Source organism: Parus major, chromosome 2 (genome assembly GCF_001522545.3).
Source record: "Parus major isolate Abel chromosome 2, Parus_major1.1, whole genome shotgun sequence".
In the NCBI taxonomy this organism is placed as follows: Eukaryota; Metazoa; Chordata; class Aves; order Passeriformes; family Paridae; genus Parus; species Parus major.
Window position 1 is genome coordinate 20,927,439 of NC_031769.1, and position 20,938 is coordinate 20,948,376.

A 20,938-nucleotide genomic window follows, 5' to 3' on the forward strand; every position below is an offset into this window, starting at 1 on the left:
CCCCGCGCGGCTTCCGGACCCGCTGGGAGTTGGGACAGGAGCGAGGGCGGCGGCCGGGGAGGTGGGCAGGGACCCGGGACTGGTGTGAGTGATGGTCCCTGTTGTCTTCATTCCTTGGGGTGCGCGGTGGTGGGGCGAGGGGTGGGCTCAGTTCGGCTGTCTCCTTACACCCAGGCCTCATCCGCCAGGGGCTCTCCCGGGCTTTTCTCGATGCGGGCCCTGAGCTGCTGTAAAGACTGCTGTGGTGTCGCGGGCTTCACAGCCGGACCGGGGAGCGCTGGGGTCGGGATAAGGCCGGGGCTCGGGCGAGGACCTTGGGGAGGGTCTGCAGGGGGGCTCGGAACGGCCGCCAACCGGGCTGGAGGGTGATTCCCTTTTCCCCAGATTTCCTCTAGTCTCGGGCTGTGTCCCAGGGCTGACTGGCTGATTCTTGGGAGAGAAAGCGACAGTCCTCGAGCTGGTTAATCGTGACATGCTGGGGAAAGCCGCCTGGTCGTCGTTTCCCCCTGTTGTGTGTGTGCCTCTCGTGGCTGCGAGCCAAAGAGAAACCCTCTGTCCGTGCTTTGTCGGGGAACGTTTCCTGATATCTGTCTTTTACCGTGTAAATGGCAGGAGGCCGGAGCGGGGGAGAGAACAGTGTGGGGAGATTCGTCATCGAACGTGGGTTTCGTGAATAGTCTCCTTGGTTGTGCTGCAGATCTGCAACATGGAAAAGCAAGTGCTTGAATCCTCAGAGGAACGAACATTTCAGTACCAAGATTCTCTGCCTTCCCTGCCAGTACCTCCTCTTCATGAATCTTTGAGTAAATATCTTGATGCAGGTAATGACTTAATGTTGTAATGGCAGCGTGTCATGTGCTGTTGTAACCAGGCTAATCTGAAGATGTTTGCTAAGTGCTTGTAGAGACAGCTTTTACTGTAATTGGGGCGTGGGATATAGACAAGCTTAGAGTGACAAAGGTCTTTTTCAATCGTTAAACTGGAAATTAAGTGCCCAGTGCAACTTGAGTAAAAGTTTCCATTTTATCCCTAATACCTCTGTTCAAGGGAATTTGGCATGTGGGAAGGTTAACTTTTTAACTTTTTGGTTTGAGAGTGGTTTTTTTTTTAACCTTTTTTTTTTCTTCTCAAAAAAATAAAAAGCTGTTCTGGTGAAAGATACTTCACTTACAAATTCTGGTTTGCATAACTGCTTGTTTATAACTATGTTTGCCCAGGATCTTTTAAAAAGCCCCAGTTATTTAAAACTTTTCATACTTAATATTGGTGAGAAAGAACACTTCTTAACTATACAGTAGTAGGAAAAAGCAGTGGTGAGCATTTTCACATAATTTAGCTTGGATACTTACTGCCTTGACATGTTGACTAATCTAAAGAACATAACAGAAAAGTTTTGAAAACAACATCAGTGTATGGTTCTGTTTATAAAGAAGAAATGACTGCTTAGTTCTTTATTATATATTGGGAATGGCAAAAATACATTATGGAGTATCTTGAGATTATTTCTTCAGTACTTTTCAGAACTCTGAGACATGCATTTTTTCCCTCGATCATCTACTTTTTATTTTACCATCCTACAGGTATTACACAAATGCTAACAAAGTAAAACTTGGAGTTCTCTCCTTAGCAGAAGCATACTACACCAAATTTTCCCTTTCCCAAAGTAGAATTCCTGAAGTTTACTCAGAGTTCCCATTTATTCTGAGTGCTGGAAATGGCCTGCTTTGGCATTCCTTACATCATTGTTTTTTGATGCAGAATGTTGAAGTGGTGGGTTTTGAGCAAAAATGTTGCGTGTGTATGTGTATCTAAAATAATGCACTGTCTTTTTGGCTGTAATGCAGATTAATTAAAGTTGTGCTGAAAGAGTAGAGCTTGCAATAACAAAATTGTTGTTTAGTTTTGTAAACCCATCTGTCTCTCCAGGTTAATAAATAACTCTCTTATGGAGTGAGAAAATCTGACAGTGAGTGAGGTTTGCTCTTGTTTTCTGATTCTGTTTTCATAAATACCTTATCACATATCCCTTTTTTTTTTTCATGCTGAAGTTAGTTGCTGATTACTGTTCCATGTACAAATTCATTTTATAATTTTGATCACTGTTGCTCTTCTTTAGTCTCACTGGTTGTGGAGAAAAGTTAGCCCATCGTTTGCCACAATCTTCCCTTGTACAAATACATTAAAGTCAAAGTGTGCAGGGCACAGTTCTAGACATAACTTTGTGAATTTAATTGCTTAAGCTTGTCATTTTAATCTATAAATGTGAGTGAAGGAAAAGAGGTGCTTCAGAAGAACAATTCAGAACCTCCAGATGATTCTTCATAGAGGCTTTAAATTAGTCCTGGGAAACCTTTCATTGGTTGGAGGAAGACTCCAGGCACTTGACATAAGTCAGGGTGCCTGCTGGTAAAGTACTTGTCTGTTTAGGGCCAGCCAACTAGAAAAGCTGGAAAAAATATGTGTCAGAATATGCCTTATTTAAGACTTTACTGTTGCTACCTCTTCTTTAAGGACTAACCTTGTTCTGAAAGTAAGCCTTAAGCAGAGAAGGTGGCCAGAGCCATGTTATTTAGCCTTCCAGCCCAGAGGTTGAGATTCAGGAACATAGACTCAACACGAAAGTATGAAAACTCAAACTTCCAGCTTCCCAGAGGGATTCTTAACTATGCAGCTGAAGGTATCTTTCATGGGATACTTCTTGTCCATGGGCAGAGCTGATCTTCTAAAGACAAGATCTGTAGGCTGAAGAAATGCAAGAGAAGTTTGACTGAAGTCTGGTGGGACATGGGCCAAGTTCTGCTCCTTAACAGTGCTGCTTCTACATCTGATTAAATAGTTTTTAAATGGAAAGAGGCCCTGTAGTCATAGAATCATGTAGATTGTGAAGAGTTCATCTGGACCAAATTTCTGCCCAAAGCTGGTCCAACTACAGCATGTTGCTCAGGCCTTGCTTAGTCAGGTTTTGTTTACTTAAAAGGGTGGAGACTGTTTCATTGTAACCTGTTCTGGTGTTTGGTCACCCTCATGATTGTGGGAGGGAGAAGAAAAACAACCAACAAACCGAAAGAAACGGCAATAACCAAAAACCCCGAAAAACTTTGCATTTTCCATGTCAGAAATTTTCTGTATTCCACCTTTATTCCATTTTTCTCTTACCTTAATTCTTTGCATCTCTGAGAGGAACTATGGTTTGTCTTCACCAGAACTTCCCATTCAGTTCAAGAGGGCAGCAAAGTCTTCCTTTGCATTCTCTTTGTAAGCTCAACAAGCACAGTTCTCAGCCTCATCTCATTGTGCATTCCAGTCCCCTTGCAATCTTAGTGACTCTTTTAGTGGTTCAACTAAACTAATGACAGCTCTTTTCCAGCCTAAATGATTCTATGACTTGAGACCAGAACCAAATAATTTTGCTTGGTTTTCATTTTCTATGTGAATATTGCTCTGTAATGACTTTGTAACCTGAATAAAAGAAGGTAATCATCCTCTCTTTCAACAGAGTGTGATAATAAGGTCATTTTCTAGGAAATCTGAGTGTTGGACTACCCTCAGTCAGGGAAGGCTTTCAACTTCAGGGTGAAAACTGTAGTCTGCAGGGTAAAGGTGAATGGCTCTGTTACTCTTCCTTTTTTCATTTGTGTTCACAACTGATGGTGTGCAATTTAAGCTGCGTCTAGATGAGGTCTAGATGTGGAAGGCACTGCCTGAATGTCCACAGTTGATCATCTCTGGTGGAAGTGTAAGGGGAATGCTGATACCTTTCCAGTTGTGATGGTGTTATGGTTTTTGGAGGTCCCATTGGCAATTTAAACACAAGTATTGTATGGTAATACTTGAAAGTAGATGTTCTCTCTTGCTACCTAGGATTATCAGGATGTGTTTAAAACCACATTTTTAGGTAATGTTTGGCCCTCACTCTCCATGTTTGTTCTGTGGAATAGAAAAGATATCACCAGGACTTGCATTATTGTTGTGGAGTACCATAAGGAGACCAGGATGTATCTGAAAATGGATCCTTATCTTTCACCTTAGGACAGGTAGTGCAAAATACTGAAATGCCTTATGTAATTAGGATTAAAATGGAATTATTTTGAAGAGGAGTGAGGATGACTTACCCCTGATAGAAGAGGATCAGCACTGAACAGATTGACATGAAGAACTATGTGGGTTCTGTTGAGATGTGCCCACAAGTGCTGAGGGAGCTAGTCTTTGTCTTTGGGAGGCAACTTCTGATAATCTTTGAAAGATCATGATTACTGGTGAAGGTTCTTGAGGAAAGGAAGAAAGCAGATGTTACTGTTGTCTTCAGGAAGGACAAGAAAGAAGATTTGGGTGACTACAGGCTGATCAATCTTGCTTTAATTCCTGGGAATCCCTGGCAAATAATCATGAAAACCATTTCTGAGCATATGAAGGACAAGGAGGTGATTGGGAATGGGCAGCATGGGTTTCTGAAGAGGAAATTTTGCTTGACCAGCATGGTAGCCTTTTATGATGAGGTGACTGTCTCACTGACTGTCTCACTGGATGAAGGACAAAGAGTGGATATTGTGTATATTGACTTTAGCAAGGCTTCTGGCAGATCAAAAGCTTTTTTAAAAAATCTTCATAGATGAACTAATAAAGTATGGACTAGGTAGAGGACAGTCAGATGAGCTGGAAATTGTATCATCTGCTGGACTCAAAGGTTTGTGATCAGCAACACATATGCCAGCTGTAGGCCAGTCTCTGATGGCATAGACCAGGGTCCAGTAATTTTTAATATGGTCATTAGTGGTGATGGGACATGCATGATGGGACAGAGTGTACTCTGAGTTTAGGAGCTTCCAAAGCTGGAATGAGTAGCTGATACACCAGATGGTTATTATGCCATCAGAGGGAGCTTGATAGGCTGGAGGAACAGGCTCACAGGAACCTCATGAAGCTCAACAAACACAGGGAAATGCCAAGTCATTCAAACAGGAAAGGATAACTTGCCACAGAAGCACAAGCTAGGGCCTAGTGCCTGGATGCAGAATAGCCCCTGGGGTCTGGTAGGCTTGAAGTTAAGCATGAAGCAGCATGTGGCCTTGCAGCAAGGCATGTCAGTAGTCTTCAGAGCTCCTTACAGAAGGAACATTTCCAGCAGGTACAGAGAGATGATCCTTTCCCTTAGTTCGGTGCTGTGGAGGACACACCTGCAGTTGTGTCTGTTTCTGGGCTCCCCGTACAAGCGAGAGATGAACATACTCAAGTGAGCCCAGAGAGGGGCCGTGACAGTGATTAAGGGCTTGGATTATCTGACACGTGGAGAAACAGAGAAAGCTAGAATTGCTCAGATATTTGCAATATGTGTGATTACTTGTTGTGGAGGAGTAAATAAGATGGAGCCAGACATCATAGTAGTATCCAATGACAGAATAAGAGTGATGGGCACAAACTGAAATACAAGAAATTCCTTTTCAAAGAAACAAAGAAAACTCTTCTATTACAACAGTGGTCATGCAGTGAACAGGCTGCTTCCAAGATGGTTGAAGAGTCTTAACCTTGGAGATACTTAAAACTCAACACAGTCCTAAGCAACTTGCTGTAACTGACCCTACAGAGATGAAGTGGACAAGATAATCTCTAGATTTATGAAGAAGAGGAAAATAGTGGTTGCAGGCAAGCAGGCATGATTGCAGCAAGATGGAGTTAAGATTTAATACTTAGGTTAAGTAAGTGTTTGAGACCTTGCCCTGCTGAAACTTGGTTGCTGCTTGCAAAAGATAAGAGATTATGCAGATACTTGTTTGAATTTTTGTAATTGTGTATCTTGCTTTGTTTCTTAACAGGTATAAGTCCATTATAGGGTTACCAGTAGCAAGGCAAACAAGAAATAAACTAATGGTAGTGTCCAGCAGCCTCAAAAATTACTTGGACCTCATTGTGTAGGCACTGAATCACCAAAAACACACCTCACACACAACCCTCCATTCTGTTTCCCACTGACTTCACAATGTATAAATATAACAGAAAATACATTATATGCCAGGTGAGTATAAGAAAGAAATGAAATGTGCCTGTATGGAAAGACTTCAGCAGTGGCTGTTACTTACCATAGATTTCACGGTAAAAAGTCTTTAAGGAGTGTTTAGATTAAAATAACAATTAGTTTTGCAGATGTTTATGGAGGACTTTGGCTTATAATGCACATGATCTGAGAGAAATCTAAAAGGATTTAAAAACAGAAAAACTGTCTACCAGTAAGTGCATTTGCTATGAATCAAAGGTGGATATAACACAGGGACAGTGAATGAGAATTGGTGGGCAAGTTGCTGGTAGACCATGAAAGGACTTGAAAATACAGGCAACTAGCTTGTAGTTGGTGCAATAGGGTGGCAGACATGTATGCTCAATGTGCTTATTTACAAAGTTCCTGTAAATTTAATTACTTGGAAGAACTCCATAGTATTTGTATATAGCATATAGTATATAGTATTATAGAGGTAAATATATTTGATTTAGTTATCTGTTAGGTATTTCAGCTTTTCAGCAATTACTTTAGTCTGCTATCATCTGTATTTATTTAAAAGTATATATTTATGTTTTATTAGTACATACTGATTTATATACAGATATTTGAGAGGCATTTAAGAGGTGTTTTCCCTTCAAATACTTGTTTTAGAAAAATGAATTTTCATTCACTCCTTTGCTTGTGGATATCTGAATCTTGGAATAAATCTTAGTATACAGTTGTCTTTAAAATAAAAACATTTTCTTTTTACAGTGAAGCCATTTTTAAATCAAGAAGAATATCAAAGAACTGAGGATATAGTTAAAAAATTTGAAAATGGCATTGGAAAAGAGTTGCATCAGAAATTACTGGAAAGAGCTAAAATGAGAAGGAATTGGGTGCGTATTTAGATATGTAAGAAATTGTAATTCAATATAAGAAGTCTTATTTCAGCTTGTAGAAAGTTGGTTATTCAGGATGTAATTCAAAGGATCATTTCACTATTTTAAGTCTTCAGATCTTCCTTACATCTGCCACTTGACCTGTGGATATGAACTTTCACTTACGTAGATGTCATTTGGTTCTTTTCAAAACTGAGTGGCTAAGAGAGCTCACTAACCGAAATTTAAAGTTATTTGCCAACTTTTGAATTCTTTATCTGTCACTCTCTTCTTCTATGACATCTGTGCCTTCTCTCTCCGTGCTGGAAAAAGTTCAAAAACAAACAAAAACCCCAAAAAAACAACCAACCAAAAACACAAACAAACAAACAAAACCCAACAAAACCAACCCTGGAATTCAGAATTTGGTTTCTTTCTTTTTCTTCCCATGAGGAATCTATGTGGTAGCATTTAAAAGTTATCTTTAACAGAGAAAGATACAAGGAAGAGCGTTACCAAGTGGAATTCATGAGGGCTTTCTAAATCCTAACAAGACACTCCAGAGTGGGGGTTTTCAGATGGTGGCAGATAATGTACATTATGAACTGTCTCTGTCAGATCCCTTCTCAACACAAGTCTAGTTTCCTTCTGTTCTTCATGGGGTAGTCTGTGATATTCACAGCAGCCACAACTGACATCTGCAAGGGTTTAAGATGATGACTGTCAGGGAAGAAATACCATAATTTACAGTTTAAAATTCTTAAGCTGCATTGAATTTTATTTCAAGCTTGAAAACAGAGGAGCTAAATGTGTCATTATCTTTAACAGTTTTGAGCCACTGTTCTGCCTTGAGTTATATAGGACCTACTATTCAGAATATTAAAATAAAAAAGTAAAAAGCAGACAGTTAAACAGTCACATAATTATTAACAAATCAGTGAATAACGTAAGTTCTGATGTTAAACATTTTTCATTTCAGCTGGAGGACTGGTGGCTGAATGTGGCTTATCTTGATCTTCGCATCTCAACACAAATACACTGTAACATGGGAGGCCCTGGTCCCTATATTGAACACTGCTGGCCACCAAAAGAGGGCACTCAGATAGACAGAGCCTGTGTAAATATATGGCACACCCTGAAATACTGGGATCTATTACGAACGTAAGACTTTAAGAAAAAATAACTGATCCTACATATTGATGGTCTGTGTGTCCCTTAACTGCATATGCATGTTTATGTCCATTGGCATGCATTCTTTGCTGTAACAGACAGGTTTGTCTTACCTTGATTTAATTCCATCATTGTAATGTCTCTTGCTTAATGATGCTGTGTTTGTTACTACAGAGAGAAGGTTGCCATAGAGAGATCTGGGAATACTGTTCTGGACATGAACCAATTTCGAATGCTCTTCTGCACTTGCAAAATTCCTGGACTTACCAGAGACTCTCTCAGCAGTTATTTTAAAACTGGTAAACAAATGAAAATTTGGGGTTAATATAAGCAAATGATTTTTATTAATATGCTAAAGGACTGGTCAGTTTAACCATAAAATTCTTGCTTTCTTGAGCACTACATCAGTTACTGGTTGTAAAGTGTTTATATAATGAAGCAAAGAAGGTATCTCATCTACAAATGCCCTCTTTGGTCCAATATTTAGTCCTTATCAAATAAGAGTAAAAGAGAGCTCTGCTTCAAATTGTGTGTTACCAGCCTGATGCCTATAATGAGCATACCATCATTAAGAATTGATGAAAGACAAATTCTGTGTGTTCTGTGTGGATTCAGCAAGGAACACTCACTTCAGCAGAGGGAGTTCCTGCCTACAAGAGATGCAAATATATGCAATTTGCTCCTAGATGAAAATGACTTGAAGTAGTTTATAACAGTGAAAGTTATGTGTGACTTCTGTTGGCTTTTGAAATGTCTTCAAGTTTGTAGAATTGGGCAAAAAAGAGTCTGTAGGGCTTTGCTGAGTTTATTCTGTATCTGTTACTTTATCCCCAAGGTTGGATTTTAATTTATTTACTTACTTTTATTTATTTACTGGGTTTTTTTTTATTTATTTTACTGTTTTTCATTTCAGAGGCTGAAGGTGAATGTCCATCTCACTTGATAGTCCTGTGTCGAGGTCGAGTATTTGCATTTGATGCTGTGCATGAAGGCATCATCCTGACTCCTCCAGAGATTTTCAGGTTTTCAAAATGTTTATTTTAAATGAGTTGTCTTATTTAAGCTACGTACCAAAGAGGCTTTTTTTTTTTTTTTCCATTCCTTTAACCCCAAAGAATTAGATGTGAGAGAGGCGACAGCTTCTCCTTTAGCTGAAAGGTTCAGATTTGAGTAAATCCTTGTTCAGTGGATGGCAGCTTCTTTCCATGTACTATTGTAACACATGTGTAGAGCATCATACAGAAGGGCTGAAAGAAGAAAATACCTTCAGTAGGAAATACCTTTTTTATGGTTTCTTTACATGGAATTAGGATTACAACTGTCATCATTCCTTCCATGTACAATCCACAGTGCTACTTAATCAAAGTTGAGGCACTCTCATGTGTTGAACTCTTTTGTTACATACAGATGTAGTTTCAGCATAAGTCTGTAGATTTGGGATCTATATGCATCTCTTTACTAAAGAAGGGTTGTTAATTTTGACAGGGAATAACTTAATGCAGTTGTCGAAGTGCTGCTTATAGTGCACAACAGAAGGCTCGTAACTAAAATTGGCAAAAAGTGGATGGCCAAATTCCTCAGGAAAGACAAACCTAACTAGAGAAGCTAAAAATCACTTTTTAAAAATAATCTGGTACTTTAATACCTAATATTTTAACATAGCCATTTCTGGTTTTTGTAGTTGTACCTGTTAAGTAAAGCTAGTAACAAAGAAATGAGCACTTGCAATACAGACAATACCCCCTAAACCTATTTGATGTAGGCAGGGCAGGTTGAGTTTGGTTTGATGGGGCTTTTTTTGTTTGGCTTTATTTTTGTAACCTCATCGTGGGTGTCTTATATATTTGATACTATGTAACTATTGATCAGTAGTGGAATTTAGTAGGCAAGAGTGCCAAAACAAAGAACAAGCCAGATTAAATGCCTGTAATTCATGGAATTTCTTTAACATCGAGAACAGCATATGAAAAACTGAATTTGCAAACTAAAACTTACCCCTCTGTTAATTTTTCTTCTAAAGGAAAAGGTAGGAAGAGAATTGCTCTTGTATAGTTCAGACTCTACATTCAGGATGTACCATAGCTAGTGTTCTGCTTTAAGATTTATCTTGAGGGGAAAGTTTGCCCTGTATGTGATTAGTTATTGTAAAAGCTGCAGTATAGCAGGTGTCTGCTGCTCTGAAAAGTCTCAACCTGTTGAGAGTCTTCAACCTGTTGAAGTCTTAATCTAATTTTAAATTAAGCGTGTAATAACACTTCAGCACTACGATTGTTTATGTGTGTTTGTACTAGGCTCATAGGTGCTGAGTGACTGAAAGCTGAGCAGGTCTTCAATTGTCTTTAAAATCTAGGCAAGCTGATTCATGCTTCCTGAAAATTCACATTGGCTTGTGAATTTCAACCCAAAATTCCAGCTTTGTAAAAAAGAGAGAGAGAGACGCAAGGTGATTTTTAGCTTGTCTCCGTCTGTTGTTAACTTCAGTTTTTGAAATCTTGTTAAAGGCAACTTACGTATATACAGAAGAGATGCTATAGTGAACCAGATGGACCAGGACTGGCAGCCCTAACAAGCAATGAAAGGACAAAATGGGCAGAGGTAGGAATACTTCAGCAGCTGATTCCTGGGAAAAGCATTGTAATCACTGGAAGAATACTATTTCACTTAGCTTTGTCTTTTTATGCCTTCTAGTTACGGGAATATTTGATTCATCTTGATCCAAAGAACTTAACTCTTCTGGAAAAAATTCAGAGAAGTTTGTTTGTGGTTGGCCTTGATGATTCTAGTCCCCATGCAACTCCTGAGGACTACACAGAGGTAACTGAGAATTTTTGATAATTCATATCTGATCATCTTTACATAAAAATTTCTCCTGCATATATACAGAAACAGCTCCTCTTGCTCTTTCAGAACTGTAAAAATGAAGCAGATAAATACGCAAAAAAAGGACTTTTTTAATCTGTAGGAAAACTTTAATAGTTCTAATCATTAGGACATTGTAAGTGGGAATGGTTGAAATCTACCTTCATAAATTTTTAGCTCTCTATCCTTCGGGGTCTTCAAAGACAGTCATTAACTTTTTATCACACTTCTAATTAATAAGTTGGCCCTATAATCATGTTGCATTTTGAACTGGATGAAGATATCATGTGTCAGGGAGGTCTTGCCATCTTAAAGTAGACTAGACTTAGCTTACAAAGATTGTCAGTGTTCTTGGTGTTTTTTAGACTTCACAGTGTGTTTCTTCTGTTTTAGCTTACAAGGCTGGGGCTAACAGGTGATCCGACTGTGCGCTGGGGAGATAAATCCTACAACAGCATATTCTTTTCCAATGGAACCTGTAGTGCATTCTGTGATGTAAGTTAATTTTTTTTCATCTTCTGAGTATTTATTTACTGAATTTCCCCCTTCAGAGTATTATTTTAAGTGCTTAATGTGTTACTCTTTAGTATAGCCTTGTTTACCTGGCACCTACTCTGCTAAGTTCCCAAAAGCAGTCTGCTTTCTCATGTTCTTTGCTCTCTCATGGTGTTTTCTAGTATACCGTACTTGAATTAGCAATGGCATCTGAAGTCATAATTTTGTTTCTGAAAGTATTTAATGAGGAATTCCAAAGGGAAAAAATACAATTCACTAGAAGGCTTAAAATTAACTCCCTGCTTGATGTATCCATGTAAACAGCTGTGTTTTTTAAACTTACTTTATTTTAAACTCATTATTGCATGGCCAGAAGGGCTTATATTTTTCTTTAAACCTGCCTTTTCATGGCAGTAGTACATTTAACTGTGGAGCAGTTAAAATTGTGAGTGGACTTAGAATATTTCTATGTTTATTGCAGAACTATAAAACAAGTCCAACACTGCACAGTGAAGCTGTTGGTCCACAGGACAAAGAGTAGCACAGGGAAAAAAGTGGAAGAGTTTGATCTTCTTGCTGTTATGCAAAGTAATGTAATATCTTCTCTTATTTGATTCTAGCATTCTCCTTTTGATGCCATGGCTTTAATTACCATGTTATCTTTTGCTGAAAAGAAGATTATTGAAAATGAGGGAAAATGGAAGGTATCTATCCTTCATAAAAATTCACGCTCATCAGTTAACATGTCTTTTCTTATGGATAACATTTCCTGGTTTTGTGTCTTTCTTTCTGTCTTCATCTTTCCAGGGATCAGATAATGTGAGGGATATTCCATTGCCAGAGGAACTTGTATTCACAGTGGATCCAAAAATAATAAATGAAATTGGATGTACTAAAGAATTGTATTACAAGAAGGTGAAATTTACTCTTGGTTCTCTTAGTTGTTACTGATACTATTTTTTTTTTCATTCTATTTAAGTATTTTTAGTTGGTCTTTTTTCCTGCTGGAAAACAGGAATGAATGTTACTGATTAAGTGATGAATTTAACACCATGGTTAAATTTGTTATGTTGTGGTTTATGTTGAGTGTGTTTTATTTGCAGTGGACCAAGTTGTGATATTTCTTGACTTCTGTTGTTTTTCTTCCTTTGGTATGACAGGTGTCTGACTTGCAGCTGGTGTCTTACGCCTTCACCTCCTTTGGCAAAGCATTGATTAGAAAGAGGAAACTTCATCCTGATACATTTGTGCAGCTTGCTCTTCAGCTTGCTTATTACAAATGCCATGGACGGTAAGAAAATACCAGATTAGGAATAAAAAACCAGTTTCTTGAGTAGAAGTGTGTGGTGGCTTTGCAACCTTAGTATGTAATTTGCCATGGAGATGTAAGAATGATAAACTAAGGGCTTTTTGCAGTAACAGTTGCATAGAGCCATACTTGCTTCAGAAGAATTGTGTTCTTGTGCCCATAGGGATAATACATATACATATTATGGAATGGATGGTAGAACACAGACCATGAAAACTTGAACTTGGGCCATACAGAGGAAACACTTGGGTGAACACAAAATGCACAGTGGGTCAGGATTCTCTAATGTCAAATAGTTGCCTAAATGTAAAAGAGAGTTTTGTCTGTAGCATGTGACAGTCATCAGTAAAATGTTTAGTCTTCCAAGTCTGTGAAAGGCCTCACAAACTTCAATGTGTCTTTTTCTTGAGCAATATTGGATGTGAAGGTTTGGGCAGAGTAATAGGGGTGGAGACAGTGACCATTCAAGTACCTGCCGCTACATTTTTGGTTGTGCCATTTAATTCTGTATTATTGATTAAAAGGTATTACTCTTGTTATTGGTGCTCCCAAATTTCTGTTTGCTACCTAGTATTTATTATGGCTTGTGTAAGTCATTACTGACCAGCAGAGTATTTCTTGCTTCAGAAAGAGGAGGGTTTCATCATAGGAGTGTGATGTTTAGTCACTGGTGAGATGTAGCTCATTATAACAAAGGTGGTTAGATCTTGGTTTGCTGAACATCAGGACACTAATTATCTGACTAAAATAGCCTTGGTCTGTTGTAAACATGCAAGTGTGTTTCATGGAGGTTGTCTATTAAGTGGTAGACTGTCACAGATCTGGAGTTGGTCCATGTAAAAACTGGATGGCTGTCAGTATGCAGCAGAGAAGGTTTTGACCTTTTCCCTCTAAATGCTTTGGAACACACTGCTTTATTTCAAACGTGTCTCTTAATTTATGAGGGCTTGGATGGTGTAGGTGGAAGTATACAGTGAAACTAAAGCTTGTGTAATTTCAGCTATTTTTGCTAGAGGCTGGTGGATCTGTAGTCCTTAGAAACTATCCATGGCAATGCAATCTTTTCAAGGTATGATTATAGTACTGGCACTTTTTTTCAGTCATCTCTCCCACAAAAGCACATAGAATTGCTTTGTGGTTCTTTTTCAGAAATATAAGTTTAAAAAAATTAATGGGTTTCTGGTACTTGTAACTGAGCTGGATGTGCAAGATCTTTTGCAGGACTCCTTTAGTCCTTGAGATAGCAAATAGTTTTGTTAAGTTAATGAGACACTCTTCCCTAATTTTTGTTCTTAGTCCGGGCTGCTGTTACGAAACTGCCATGACCAGACGTTTCTATCATGGCCGCACGGAGACCATAAGACCATGTACTGTGGAAGCAGTAGAGTGGTGCAAGTCCATGCTGGATCCTTCTGACAGTGTAAATACTGAAATCCTACATTAATTACTGTGTATTTACAAGGCCTCTCATCTGAACCACTTCAAACTTGTTTTTCTGTTGTCTCATTGATGAGAGTTGGCACCTTTCCAGGGAGACAAATTTCAAATGTTGGGTTGCTTGAACTCTGATTCTGGTCATTGTGACTGAGATGTGCTGTCATTTGTGGGCTATCTGTGTTATTTACCTTTTGGGTTCAGTAATGTAACTGTCTCAGATTACATTCTCACTGATTTATTTCACACCTCAAAAAGTTACTAGGTTGGAACCAAAGTATTCTGCTGTTCTGTTGTTTTAATTTTCAAGTGAACTCAGGAAATGTGTATCTAATAGTTGCATCTGAGAGCAAGATTGAAAGATGTTTGTCTTAGTGGTAACAGGAGCCTATTCCAGAGTTTGCTGAACCAGAGATCTTTTCTTTCCCCAGCAACTACCCTCTGGTGCTTGGCTGGCAAAGCAGATCATGCCTTGCTTGCCAAGCAAGAGCTCTACTAAAGCTCTTTCTGTTGCCTTCACTGTACCTTTCTCAGAGCCTGAGAAATTAAGCAAGGCAAAGGTTTTTGAGACAAAGGGAAATACATCTTTAGAAAAATCAAAGTTTCTATATTATTAATGCATCTGAAAAACATTGAGGAAGACAGGTGTCAGAAAGCATGCGCGATTAATAATTCTGGCCTTTAAAAGCACATTTTCCTGGTCTTCATTGGTTTCTTTTGGCATGCACTGCAGTTTTAAAACTCAGTTCTCTGACTGTCTTGAAAATCTGCTTTTCTATTCCAAATATCAATTCCTATTATTTCCCTGCTCCTCAATTACCTTCTAACCAATTATCAGGTTTATGTGATTACTGCTACTACTAGCAGTGCATAACTTTGATCACTATCTGTAGCCTTTTTCTCTTTGTAATGTTATATAGCATCTCCAAATAGCTCCCTATTGTTGTTTTGTTTTGCTTTTTTTAATACTAACTCCTGGAGCTTAAAAAGATCTGTTCAATGGTATTGAAATTAATGTGCTTAGAAGTCTGCCTTTATGTAGTTTTTAATACCTTAAAGTCAGATGCTTTGAAATTATCCTTTTGTCTTAAATTTTGTTTTGTCCCTTGTCATCTTGGTAGCTTGATTTTTATCCAAATCGAGTGGCTGCTGTCCTTGTTTCACATTGTCTGCTGCAGCCTGTTGTGTGATGAATAAAAGGATAAATAGTGCTTCTTAAGTAGTCAAAGAACTGTCAAGATTTAAGGTCTTGGAAGTCAAGATGTTGAGCATCTAGGACAGTTTCTCAAGGTCTCCTTTGCAAAAACCATATTATTTGCATTCTCTCTGACTTTAATATACAAGTTTTAATATAAGCTTGAAAGAACCACAATGTTGGGCAGAACTGGAAATCAGCAGAGAGGATTTGGGAATGCACCTAGCAGGAGCTAGTGTCCTTCTGAATAAATGGTACTGTGGGAGGCTTTAGGGTCTGATCACTCTAGTTCCTGAGTGATGTTTCCTTTCTATTGTTTCAGATTATTTGGGAAAAAGCATTCATTTCAGAATATTGTTCAGTTCAAAAGCAATCTGAGTAAGAGAACAGAGATACAGGGAACAAACAAGCACATTTCCCTGAAAAGGGAATTTGGGTTTGGGAGAAAGGGTTTGAGAGAGGTTATTATGTACCTTTCAAGTTCCTCCATTTTCTTCTATCTAAAATTGTTAGAAACTATGAAAGGGAAAAACCTGCTGATCTGTGATGTGTTACTCATTTGGATTGATTTTTTTTTCTCTCTTTCTCTTTGCCTTTTTTTTTTTTTTTTTTTTTTAATCCGGTCTCTGCCCTACTTTACAGAATTATCAACGGCTACAACTGATGCATAAGGCATTTGCAAAGCACAACAAAATGAGGAAGGAATGTGAAAATGGAAAAGGTACTCTTGGATCAACATTTTTGGGTCTTTTTCATGTGGGTTAAAAGGGAATATCATTGTATGCTAGTACATTTTCTCCGTCTCCTTATTTTCAACCTGAATAAAAACTACCTCTTAACATTTTATACTTTAATTCTGGGGGAAAGAACTAGTCCTTGCACCCATCCTTGTACCCCAGAAATATGTTCACTTGGAATATTATTCAATGTTTTTTCTGCCCAGTTAAACATTACTTTGGAATACCTTCCAGTTGAATATGTGCTTGGGTGAAAAGTGAAAAAGGTGGTCTTTAGGACACAGCTGAGATTTAGGTGAGATTCTAACCCAGCTGTGTTAGTGCTGTACACTATTCTGTGAATAAAAAAGGGTAGTTGGGAAATGAACCTGATGAACTTCATACTCTCTCCAGCCTTCTTGGTGTGTTAACACAATTCAGAGCACTTGTGGCCCTGAAAGCTTTTTTGCTGTGTTGACATTGCCCATGGGCCACTTCCAGTGTGGGGAGATCTTCCTCCTTGACTGAAGTGGGAGTTTCCTTGGGTTTTGTTTTCCGCAGGAACTGTGCTGCATCCCTATTACTTAAGTCATTTGCTTTTGAGCTCAGTGATGCAAGTTGAACGTGTGAAAGACCTCTTAGATCAAATATGTGGGAAATGTTTTTGGATGCTACAATATGATGCTGTTATCTGTCCTTCAACTGCTATTAGAGCTCCCAGTTATCCAGACCAGAAGAAGCAGAAAAACTTGGAACACTGCTGTTAATGATTCAGTATTTGCATTTATTTGACAGGCTTTGATCGTCATCTTCTGGGTCTCCTGCTCATAGCACAGGAGCAAGGACTGCCAGTGCCAGAACTGTACGGGGATAAGGCCTTCACAGCCAGGTAATTCATCTTCTTGTCCCATGGGAAGTTGTATGTATCTCTTGATACCAAGACCTTTGTGCTGATGTCTTGATCTATACAACAAAATAACTGTTCCATAAAACTCACTTTGTTTTAAATTATTTTTAAAAGTGCTGCTTTTGTTTTGTGTTGTTTCACAGTGGAGGAGGTGGGAATTTTGTCCTTTCAACTAGTCTGACTGGCTACACTAGGTTTAGTGGATCTGCGCTCCCTATGGTACAACATGGCTATGGCTTTTTTTATTCAATTAGAGATGACAGGTAAGGATATAATTTCATTTTGGATATGGCTCTGCATTCGTCACAGAGGAAAAGGTGGCTAATAACTAGAATGGGGACAGGAAAATACCAAAGAAATATGGCTGAATGTGTCAGAAGAGATTGAGAAGTGAGATACATGAGGATAGAGGCATTGACATTCTGGGAAAGCATGTGTGGGAGGAAGAATGAGTAGTGGAGGACAAGTGAGCACCAAGATACTGACAATAAGCAGAAATAAAGAGTAGGGAAGGTGAAAGAAGGGAGCAACAGAAGGACTTAAAAATAGGCTGTCATTTTAGAGATCATTTGTAACATGTAAAGGTGTTTTTTGGCTGAGCTAGAGCAGATAAGAGGACATGTGAGCACACTGCCCATCACTCTTGGCAGTGACATACATCTTGACTCAAACCAGACCTTTTTGACGAGGAGGGGCTAAAACATTTGGCTTCACTTCTCCAAAAATCATACTATTTGAAAAGATCCAACTTCAGCTTAGCTGGTCTTATGGACAAAAATTACTGCTTTTTTATGAAATCTAAAACTACTTTGGTTAGAATTTGTAGAGATAAATTGCTAGTTTAGGTGTAATTCAAATGATTTTTTCCTCAAGCTAGGCAGGGGTTGTGTGCCCATTCAAATCTGTTTGAGAAGACAAGCCATTAATACTTTGATCTGTGTCTCTCTTTAAATAAATAGAACTAGATCAAGATATACCTTTTATTAGATGAATAGAAAAGAAGTACCTAAAACCTTAAACTAATTGCAGAAAAAGAAGAAATATAATTTACAGCATTTTTAAATATAAGCAGAAAAGTTTTGTCTCTGTGTATGTAGTAGAAGGTATTTAAATCAAAGTATCTGATTTCAAGATCTGTCAACATTATTGCTTAATGAAGGTACTAAGGATCTGAGTCCTGTTAGTGTTGAGACAGTATGTTTATGTGAGAATTTTTACTTCAGAATTTATGCCATTAATTCCACATTTTGGGACAATTCATGTGACTTTGTCCTAGACCCTGACAATTAAGCACAGTGACATCACTGTTTTCTCTATTGGCAGGATTGTTACTTCCTGTTCTTCTTGGAAATCCTGTCCAGAGACTGATGCAGAAGTGCTGTGCAGAACTCTGTTCCAGTGTTTTCATGACGTCCTGCAGTTAACAGTTACAGCTCAGCTGTAAGCTTGATAATGATGTAAGAGGCTTTGCAAGCTCACAGGATGTATGTAGTGCTTAAAAACGAAATGCTACTCAAGAGTAGTGTTATATTCAAGACATTTAATGATCTATGTGACATATATCTATTTTTATGAGATTTACTGTGGTAACAGTACCCATTTAAGAATAATGTAGCCATTTGCAAGAGCAATGCAAGTAGTAGTACCTTATCTGTGTAGAACTATGCAATATTAAAATATGCCACAACAATGCAAACATACTTAGGGATGAGATGTTGGAGTGGAAAATTGATGGGAGACCTGTATTTATGACCTTAGTAGTCACATGTAGAATAGTTTGTAGTCTACTGATAGTGTTTATGCCAGTGGAGCACTTAACTGTGTACTTAAAAGTAACCACACTATCCTCTTATGCGATTATGCTTCCTGTTCAGAGTGGTTAATGAAACAGAAGGGCTGCCTCCATCGGGTGATGTGGTATTTTATAAGTAACTTTTCATTTTTTGCTATCAGGACTATACCAAATAAATGTTGTATCCATTAATGGGGATGTTCCCACAACATTTGCAGTATGAGAGCACTACAGTTTGAAGTATTTTGAAAAAGAATCACAAATTAATAAAGAAGAAAGCAGAATGAGTTTCAAATTTCTCAGTTTTCATTCTCTAGTGAACTGTGAATATTTGCTGCTTTACACTAATAATGCACAATAAAAGTAAGCACTGAATACAGTTTGATATGGTTCTCAGGATTTTAATACTTGATTTCTCTGAGCAACTTTGTATTTCCCTGTTATAGAAATAAAATTTTCTAAAAATCAACCTTGTCTTAATTAATTTATGGCTGTACTGTTTAACATAGTATAGCAACATTGTGAGAGAAAGATGATCTTGGTGACAGGTGAATTTGAAACAGAGATTCTGAAGTACCCATTGTTTTTTCTCTAGCTTTTAGAGTTTCAGAGAGATCAAATACTATTAATTATTTTATAGAAACAACTCAACTTTCAGCTATCATGGAACCAGCCTCTTTGCTCTCTGGAAGCTCTGTTGCATGTTTTTGTCCACAGTAGCAAGAACACTTTCCCTTTTGATTTCCTCCATCAATGCCTGACACTTCTCTACAGTCCAGGGTGTGTTATACTGTGTCTTATTGCCTCAAAAAATGGTCTCCTCATTTCAGCCTTTATTTCTTTCCCTTTACTGAGCTACCTGTACATCTTGTCTCAATTACATCTGATAATCATTCAGAGTTTAATAGTTTGAGATCTTCCAAAACTCATATAGAGAAAGAATCCATCCTTGTTCTGCAATGCTAATAATAACCCACCCTGTTTCTCAGAGGTACATGACTTCCTGAAATCTCATGGGGCAGTAAAGCCTGTGTCTTTATGATGCTGTGATTTCTGTGAGATAGATTAGGATTTTCAATTAAGCTATGTGTGATTATTTTTGTTCTTTATTTTAATAAGTTTTGTCTGATAGTTACAACCTTTCACCCCTCAGTTGGGGTGAAACTGGTTAGTAAACGTGGTTGCAGTTGTGATAAGGACAGTTTGCTTTGAACATTCATTCAAAACAGCCTGAAGTCTGATGAAAGGTGTAATTTTGCATTTATTTGCATTTATTTTCTGTACACCTACTCTTGCCTTTCTGAGGATTTCTGGGAACATAGCAAGCCTGACAGAAGTCCAGAAGAAGGAAGAAAGTGAATCATTGAGAAAATGGCATTCAATCACCAGCATAACCAGAATTTCCTCTTCAGCTGACACAGTCTGAGCCTTGCCTAGAGAAACTGAAGCCAGAAGAGTATCCAGGGAGAACAAATTCAAGTTATGAGTTGTTAGGGCTGTTTGTTATGTTCTGTGGATACATGAATTCAGGAATGTGGTATTCATTTCCTTGTTGTGTAAAACATTTCGTCTCCAGTGCCTCTGTCCTCAAAAACAGAGAAATTATCTTTCACAGGGTATATTCTCAGCATTTTTTGAAAATCAGAAGCTTTTCCAAACTTCTAAAGGAGAAATTCCAAACTCAGTGCCATTTGTTACACCTAAAGGAGAACCACTGTTCATTCCTGAAAATGTAGAGACACATTTTCCTGGCTCATACAGCAATTTGGTATCTAATCCCTGCTCATTTTATATCTTTGAAAATTTTCCTGTTTTGCACAGAAGAAAAATAGTCAAAGTTCTCAAAAATTATTAATTAAGCTAGGTACCTGTCATCTTTGAAAACCAGAGGAAGCTCTTGCCTTAATTTTCTTAATGCTCCCAAATATTAAGAGACTCTACTTTAGCTAATTACTATCAACAAAAAGTCTTATAATAGCAGCAGTTTGTTTAGCCTTGGTCAGGAATCTGGCAATCAAAACTCAATATATAAAGCATCTCAGAAATAAATTTTTTAATGTATATTCATTAAACACTAAATTCTCTGCAGCTCATAATTTAGTTTCAAAGTACTCATTTTTTTGAGAGAAGAAAACTAAAAATAACCATTGGCTATGTGACTATATCACTAGATATATCTAGAAAACCAGTCAGTATGCAGGACTGAAGC

The 20,938-nt window shown here is 38.1% G+C and overlaps 2 protein-coding genes across 3 annotated transcripts in view; both read left to right on the top strand.

Moving 5' to 3' along the window:
• The window catches only part of LOC107215556, a gene marked incomplete at its 5' end in the record, with an annotated part of 821,761 nt that overhangs the window by 16,386 nt on the left and 784,437 nt on the right, over positions 1-20,938 (top strand). The gene's annotated exons all lie outside the window — the stretch shown is intronic.
• CROT (carnitine O-octanoyltransferase) lies at positions 17-19,198 on the top strand. 2 transcript variants are annotated; one of them, XM_019005434.2, is made up of 17 exons: positions 17-82; positions 698-821; positions 6,746-6,870; positions 7,832-8,013; positions 8,197-8,321; positions 8,936-9,044; positions 10,524-10,617; positions 10,711-10,836; positions 11,275-11,376; positions 11,997-12,080; positions 12,184-12,291; positions 12,537-12,667; positions 13,982-14,105; positions 15,957-16,035; positions 16,826-16,919; positions 17,081-17,200; positions 18,261-19,198. In XM_019005434.2, exons 2-17 carry the CDS (start codon positions 707-709, stop codon positions 18,379-18,381), a joined length of 1,839 nt encoding a protein of 612 aa, XP_018860979.1. In that variant the 5' UTR covers positions 17-82; positions 698-706; the 3' UTR covers positions 18,382-19,198. The 2 variants fall into 2 exon arrangements, with proteins under 2 accessions (XP_018860979.1, XP_015471207.1); XM_015615721.1 differs by lacking the exon at positions 17-82 and adding an exon at positions 5,811-6,010 and having other exon boundaries at positions 737-821.